Source organism: Mytilus edulis, chromosome 6 (genome assembly GCF_963676685.1).
Source record: "Mytilus edulis chromosome 6, xbMytEdul2.2, whole genome shotgun sequence".
NCBI lineage: Eukaryota > Metazoa > Mollusca > Bivalvia > Mytilida > Mytilidae > Mytilus > Mytilus edulis.
The window spans coordinates 75,386,418-75,395,208 of record NC_092349.1 but is presented as its reverse complement, the minus strand read 5'-3'; the positions used below and the strand labels follow the sequence as shown (position 1 = coordinate 75,395,208).

The following is an 8,791-nucleotide window of genomic DNA, read 5'->3' as shown; positions in this document are numbered from 1 at the left end:
CAAATGTAGGAAATGGTGGATTTAACCTGGTGTTTTAGCGCTAAACCTCCCACTTTGTACGACAGTCTCATACAATTCCGTTATATTTACAACGATGCGTGAACTAAACAGATGTAATACATAAACTAGCTGAAATATGGGTACAGTAGTCACACCGTGTAACAATTTTATAAGAAACAATTTTACAAAAGAGAACAACATAGTCATCAGATTTTGAATTGTTTACTGAGAGAACATCATCCTATATAGTAGAAAGTAAAGTGAAAGGATATTGCCAACTTCTTTTCTTTCTTCCTAAAAAGTTCCTGTATGAAAATATGTACAATTGGTCCCCATGGAAAAGCCGATAGTTTGTTGAAAAACAAAGAAAGATTTATCCCTCCCAAAGACAAAATACTTCTATCTACGTTGGCCATTTTTGTTATGACACAAACCAATACCAACACTTTAAAGTTTTCTTTTAGTTTAGAATGGGGAATACTTGTGTAAACTTCACAAAAATAATCTTTTGTGAAAATCATTTAATGTATATGTGTTCAAAAACTAGATACATGTCAACGGAAGCGTATCGGAGCCACACAATTTTTTTTTAATATTTCTGCCTATAACGCCAACCTTTGCAAAATAACGCAAAGCTTGCATTATAATGCAAACCTTTGCAAAATAACGCAAATCTTTTATATATTAAAACTTTCCTAATGATTAAAGTCCGTCTGTCGTTAATTTCGTTTGTGAATTACTAGCATATAGTTAGAAAAGAACCACCCAAGGCTAATATATTATAATAAATATGCATAGGAATAAGGGAATACTTACACACAAAAAGTAACAATAATATGAGGCCCCCTTGTATGTAAAAAAAACGTTGATTATACGGAGAACCACTGAGAATTTAGGAAAAGGGGGGGGGGGGTATATATAGAAAATCGCTGAAGCATGATCGGAGTGGGCCCAAAATTTCTAGATCCGCCACTGTACTTTGCGCCATTTTGCCGGCTGCGGCAAAAAATGCGATTTATATATATATACATATATATATAGTTTTTGCTATTTTGCCGGTCTTCAGTTTATTTTAACAAAAACGAATGACATGAATAAAAAATATTATCATAGTACAATAAAACAATGATTGAATGTGTAAGTACCGAGCCACGTCAAAATTAGACTAAACAGTAAAATTATAAATTTACAAAGACAAATCTTAACGATCTACCCGACCGTGTAAACGCTGATGGACACTGTAGGTCTATTTACATGATTTAATTTACCTAAAACTGACGAGGAAAGGTAACACACGACCACCAAAAGCTTTATTTTTTGAAGCCCATGTGGTCGTATGGTCTAGCGGGACGGCTACAGTGCAGGCGGTTTGGTGTCACGATATCTCAGTAGTATGGGTTCAAATCCCGGCAAGGGAAGAACAAAACATTTGCGAAAGCAAATTTACAGATCAAACATTGTTGGGTTGATGTTTAGACGAGTTGTATATAAATATATATATATAAGTACATCTGAGCCAGTGACAACTCTACAACAGATTTGTCCATCAGATCACCAGCTGTGATGGTGATACATGGCTGTGTACATTATGTATATACAACTCGTCTAAACATCAACCCAACAATATATATATATATATATATACCCAGGTCTGATGTTTAGACGAGTTGTATATACAGAATGTACACATCCATGTATCACCATCACTGATTGTGATCCGATGGATAAATCTGTTGTAGAGTTGTCACTGACTCGAAATACTTATAAATTTTATTATTTCTGTGACTGTATCTTACATTAATTTGTAGGATCCTTTGCTATAGATAATTTAGCTGATCTGTAAAAATATCATCTCCATGCCTTATATATCATGTACTGTAGTACGACGCTAGATTAAAACTGACGTGGAAAGGTATTTATAAGTTTCTATTATATGCTAAGGTTTATAACATCAAATGAGAAATCAACTCTACAATAAAAAGTGAAATCATAAAAATACTCCGAGGAAAATTCAAAACGAAAAGTCCCTGATCAAATGGCAAAATCAAATACTCAAACACATGGATAACAAACTGTCTAGTTCCTGACATGGTATAGGCACTTTCTTATGTAGAAAATGGTGGATTGAAACTGGTTTTATAGCTAGCTAAACATCTCACTGGTATAACAGTTTCAATCAATGCCATTAAATTGACAATGATGCGGTAACAAAACAAACAGACATCAAAGGTAAAAAAAGCAGTCAACATTATCCCAAAAATACATGTTACAAAGAAGCACAAAATGGCATACAGACCAAGCATATTTATTTAGTAAAAATTAAAGACAAGAATACACAAATTGTGACTAAAAAGTAAAATGATCTTTGAACAGTCACCATAGGACATATAACAATAGGAAACGAACAAGTTAATTGCTAAAAAAAATAAAAGTTTTACAAAAGAACCACACTGCAATGAACATAGCGATGACTTAAGATTATCTTAGGATGGCAAATAAGCTTGCGAAGAGGATAAAGGCTAGTTTTACAAATATTTAGCCCATTAATATTATAAAATGAGAGTGTAGCGTCAGCAAGTCAGATATCCTTGCCCTTTTGGTTATCTTATAACCTTACATTAACAAGATAAGACCATTTCGTTTTGAGCCATACTTAAACGGTAATGTAAAATTAATACAAACATGCATCCGATTTACTTGACGATTATATTGCTTTTGCCAGCAAGTCGAGTTCTGTCACAGGAAGATGCCAAACACACAGAAATACGTCTACAGATACTGGAGTCTGTTATCAAGGATCTTCAAACTGATATAAGAAGACTGAATGTGGAAATTACCGAATGTAGATCAACTCAAGGTTTGAATTAAATTATGAAGTAGAAACTATACTGCTATATGTCGAGTAGTGCGATACTTAAGAAACATGTGCTTATTTAATTATTTTACTTGAAATACTGCTGTTGGGAATTTGTTAAATGTAATGAAACGATTTATTTTTGGAGTGATGAATGTTCATTTTTTTTTTAAAAGCTGTGGTGTCTCAATGTTCGTCAACAGATATTTTCTTTGTTGAAGTTCAGTAAAATTTTGATAAGTACGTCCGATATATCAATTACAAATAAGGGGTTACGTGCCTTATGCTAGTGTTTGCTGTATTTTAATCTCAACTTCTATATATGTTTCTAGTGTACATATGTAAAGAATGGAATTTAGTAAAATATTTTTTATAAAAAAAGTGTGTTTGCAACATTCATCTATCGTTAGGAAGGGAAGCACAGAAAAAGACACCAAAATATACTTTAAATAGAAACTGAAATTCTATAAGTGTATATTCATATCAAAAAATACTTTTTATACTGTTACGGTAAATTGTGAAATAATATATAGAATGTTATGGAAATATGATTATAATTCGGCCCGCCGAAAAAAAAAATGAAATACTTTAAACTCATCTTTTCTTCATAAAAGTAAAACACAAAAATACTGAACTCCGAGGAAAAATCAAAACGGAAAGTCCCTATTCAAATGGCTAATCAAATGATAAATCACATCAAATGAATGGACAACAATTGTCATATTTCTGAGCTGGTACAGAAATTGATCAAACCTGATAACGCTACCCCTCTCACTTGTATGACAGTTGCATCAAATTCCATTATATTGACAACGATGCGTGAACAAAACAGACATAATTAGTAAAATTGTCAAAATAGAGGTACATCAGTCATAACTCTGTTACAATCTCAATTAGAACAAAAACAATCAAATATTTAAGAAAGAAGCACAAAAACCATCTATCAAAGGACAAGGTACGATAAGGCCTGTTTTTGACCCCCCTATTTTCTCTTTTTTAAATATTGTTTTGGAAAGCTACTTTTCACGTTAAAATATTCCCTTAGGTTTGAAGTTTGTTTGGATAAACTTCAAAACCATTAATTTTAGATAATGGGTGAGGTGAGAGGGGTGAAAGGGCAGCACAAACGCCAAAAGAAGGAAAATTACGTTTTTTGGCCTTTAACAAGAACTGAAAGTCTACCCCTTCACCTCACCCAGTTGCTAAAATTGGTGGTTTTGAAGTTCATCCAAACAAACTTCAAACCTCAGGAAATATTAAACATAATAAGTAGCTTTCCAAAACAGAATTTGAATAATGATAAAATAGGGGGGCCAAAAACAGGCCTTATCGTACCTTGTCCTTTAACAACCACATACATTGATTACTTATATATGTATCTTAAATATGTACCATACCAGTGTACTGTTGAATTTATTTCACGTTTGCTTTCGCGGGCGCCTTGCTGTTTGTTGTATATTTATTTGTTTAGTCCTTTTGTTTATTTTTGTCCTCTTTTTTTTATTGTTGTTGTTGTTTTCTACATTTTTTTCAAATTGTTTTATTTTTATTGTTTTCTACAATATTTTCAAATTGTTTATAGGTTTTATTTTTTACCTTAATTTTTTCACATGTACGTTTTACCTGGAACATTTTTGATGATATAGGTTAGTTAATATATCAAATTGCAAAAGTGTATAATATTAGCTAATTGTGTATGTGAAAGCAAAATTTAAATCTATTTTCATATTAGATGTTCCACCTCAGAAGAGACAGAATTCTCCAAATGAAGTTGCATTTTCAACGCAACTAACACACCAATTAACCGGACTAGGCCATCATGCAGCAGTTATATTTAACAAGGTAAGTACATTTATTTTCACAATTGACAAATGTTATCAGTTGAACACAATGGAACTGAAGGGTAATATAAAAAAAAGTTAACATACATTTGGTTGCTTATTCAATTTAAAAATAGCAAACTATCTTAGGTCGAATGCTATATCAGTAAAGGTTGGTTCGTGTAGTGCATTACCATTTACTAGATATACATTCGTGTAGTTAGTGTTAAAGGGTAGTCCAGAAATATTTGCCCTGCACAAAGAGATTAATGCATAAGTCATGGCTGAAGTTGAGTAATGACGCTATTACGATCATTGAAAAGTGATACATGTAATACCATTGCAAAAGCAAGTATGTCTAGTCAACAAGAAAATATATAACCAACGAGAGATTCACGACCAATGTATGGTTTTTCCAGACACTGAGTAGATTGTATAGTAGTGTAAACAATCACAAAAATACTGAACTTCGAGGAAAATTCAAAACGGAAAGTCTCTAATTAAATGGCAAAATTCAAAAGCTCAAAGACATAAAAAAAAACATAGATAACAACTGTCATATTCCTGACTTGGTACAGGCATTTTCCTATGTAGAAAATGATGAATTGAACATGGGTTTTGACGTTCTACTAATATGTTTTGGGCCATTTGGATATTTTGTCTATTCTCTCGGGTTTAAAATTTTGTCTTTCTTGTTAAATTGCATTCGAGAAACAATATTTTCTATAAATCATCTGTCATTATCAGTAGGGTTCTAAGCAGTGCATCTTAGAGAAACTTAATATCATTGATTTACCTCGACTTTAGTTTACGTGAGTTGTTTTTTCTTCATTAAATTAGGAGGATTATGCAAGTGCTGAAATACATTTTAACAGTGTATTACAACCTTCTGCGTAAGGATAATCTTTCTGCCCACATATTGTAGCACAATGTGTTGATTTTGTAGTCTAGTTCATTTCTCATGGCACTGAGTCATTACACACAGTTTATTAACAAAATACACATTGTTTTTACTCGGTGATGTGATATTTGAAACCTTTGGTTTACTCTGCTGTATTAAGATATTCTTAACTTTTTTAATTAAATCACATCAACACTCGTAGAAAAAAGGGCGGAAAAGGTAATAAAAAAACGGAAAGTCCTTTATCATTTGGCAAAATCCATTGCTCTAATACACATCAAACGGATTGACAACAACTGTCATATTCCTGACGTGGTACAGGCATTTTCTTATGCAGAAAATGGTGGATTAAACCTGGTTTTATAGCTAGCTAAACATATCACTTGTATGTCAGTCGTATAAAATTCCATTTTATTCACAACAATGGCATATTTGAAATTTGATGCACTAATCATGGCTGAGTATGACAAACGTTATATTTCTAAAATATGGAAATGTATCTGGTAAGAGTAATATCAACCAAAACGAACCAACAAAAAAACGTAGTAAGTACATTTGCGGGTAAAACATCTGTGCCGCAAGTAAACTTTTTTATATAGACTTTTAGATAGATATATAGTAAATGCTTGCATAGGTTTCAGTCACCTAGTTGATACCACCAAAAATCTAAAAAAAAGGACATTTCGAATGCTTGAATTTGTGACTGCTCTAAATATTTTCGAATACAATTATTACTTTTAATATTCATTTTGAACACATGTTCTACAGGTTATTCTGGATACAACTGCCTCATATAATAGCGGCGATGGTGTATTTGTTGTACCAATGGCTGGTATTTATGTATTCACTTGGACAGTATCAGTAGGAGATGGAAACTGGGAATCTACAGAATTGATTGTTAATGGCAATCCCTATGCATATTCTAAGGTGGACACAGCTAACGGTAGTGACTATGGTAGTGGTACTCAAACTGTTGTCTTAAAGGTAATCAGACCATTATAAATTGAATATATTTCATTTAACTTACACACACTATTTTTCTATTGCTAATATATATTTTTGTCTGTGTGTATGCCTTGTCATTTGAACAGCTTATTTTTTTTGTGCTTAACATATTTGATTTAAAGTTTCTCTCTATCTACTGAAGTTTCTGCAATAATTCATAACATTTGTATAAAATCGTCAAGCAGGAGAACTTTGCTCTAATGAGTAAATTGACGATATCGGTTATGTTGACTTATTTATAGATCTTAAATATTGTTCTGGTAATATTCACTATTGTCTGTAATATTATTCATTATAATAACAAATTTTTGTAACATTTGCTGAAAACAAATTCATTTAATTAAAATTTAGTTTAAATTGGTTGTGTTATTTCCAAACAAACATTTCAGGCAGTACTTAATCTATTGGTTATTGTCAGTTTTGCTATTGCTGCTTAAGTTTTTGAGATATACTAGTAATCGTTGTTTTGAAAAGCCATGAGTGGCCGTCGGCTGTTTTTCTGCTCTGTGGTTGGGTTGTTGTCTCTTTAAAATTTTCCTTATTTCCATCCTCAATATTGTATAAGTTGTAAACAAATACATTTTACACCAAGTGTATTTGTATGAACAGCGACCATATTTGTTGATAGATAAAATCCACGGATGCATATTTGAAACTAAATTCCATAAGAAACATTCAGGTAATGATTGTTGATATTTTAGTAGTATTTGACAATGTTATCAACGACGGCTCACAAGGCTCATCTAACCGTTTGGGTCATGAGAACTAAAACTGTATTTGTAGTGTTGTTGTTTATATTTCAAAAATATTTTGATTTTGATCTAAATATTAAGATACTTTCAAATAGTTATTTGAATTATCCGACTTTGTAGTGCTTCTGAACATGACATTATTAATCTATAAACATCTCATGGGTTGATTTGAATAAATAAGGAAAAAAAATAATCTCTTTTTCCAAGATTTATACCATCGCAAAATAAATATTGACGTCAGAAAACTGTTTTTTTCTCGTGATTTTGTGAAGTGATTACACACACACGACGCGACCAAATGCAAAGGATCAGCTCTTTGGTTGCGATTTTTCCCTTCAAAGTACAATATACTTTTTCAATACGACCCTGTAAAATAAGTACTTATCTTATCGAATACCTGGCTTTTTTAACATGTTTCAGCTCCTTATTCATAAACATTGTATAATTTTATATTTTATATCTTCCTCAATAAGTTGGCCTAATTTTCATAATCAACGCGTGGTTTGTTAGATATCACCTTTTCATCAGTCATAATTCGATTATTGCATATGATTCAACTGCTATCCTCTGAATTTCATATTGTGTCGACAAGAATTGGCGAACATATATGATGATGTTACATATAAGAATCAAAGCATGTCACAGATTATTGATTAAAGATTCCGCCACAATATAACGTGCTATATGATATTTCTCCACTCTTGATATATAATGTCTCTTTTATATATAGAATGCAAAATATCTTCACATTGAATTAAAGCGCTTTCCAAAAACGTCTATGCATTGTGTTATGGCAAGCCTGAATATGAAGGATAGATTCGGAGGCAAGAAAAGAGTTTTCGCCTAACATAAAGTATATCAAAACGATTATATATTCCCGTATTTTTTTAATTTTATAAACATGTAAAAACTGCAGGTACTAGTATACTAAAAGTGTTGAAAATTAAGTGTAAAATTGAGCAACGAATATTTTTCATATTTTTATTTTATGTAATTACTTATTACCTTTCATAAATTATTTTCTTTTACTCTAAGTTTAAAGTTTATCATGCTAACATTTATATATGTATATTTTCAAGCAATTCTAATATCAATTTTACGCTCTTTTTGATTACAGGTAAACAAAGGGGACCACGTATTGATAAGAACGGGTACCATAGGAGACGGAGTCATAGATGGCAACGCGTATGATACATTTTCCGGCTGGATTTTGTTTCCATTGGAATAAATTGAAATTTGACAGTGATGATAGGGATTTCTTAATTCATCTGTATCATCCGCGCATGTTGTGTTTTCATCATTGCAAGCATTAATATGTTGTGATAAAGTACCAGGATTAAAATTAAGTACGCCAGACGCGCGTTTCGTTTAAATAACACTCATCAGTGACGCTCAAATGATAAAAGTGTTTAATTCTAACTACAGTTCCGTCAGTTTACTGTTCGAATATATAAATACA

General features: G+C 31.8%; 1 protein-coding gene across 1 annotated transcript; it reads left to right on the top strand.

The window, feature by feature from the left end:
* Window positions 1-2,630: 2,630 nt before the first annotated feature.
* LOC139526814 (complement C1q-like protein 4) lies at window positions 2,631-8,579 on the top strand. The gene is made up of 4 exons (XM_071321968.1): window positions 2,631-2,857; window positions 4,587-4,696; window positions 6,344-6,559; window positions 8,450-8,579. Exons 1-4 carry the CDS (start codon window positions 2,683-2,685, stop codon window positions 8,558-8,560), a joined length of 612 nt encoding a protein of 203 aa, XP_071178069.1. The 5' UTR covers window positions 2,631-2,682; the 3' UTR covers window positions 8,561-8,579.
* The last annotated feature ends 212 nt before the right edge of the window (window positions 8,580-8,791 follow it).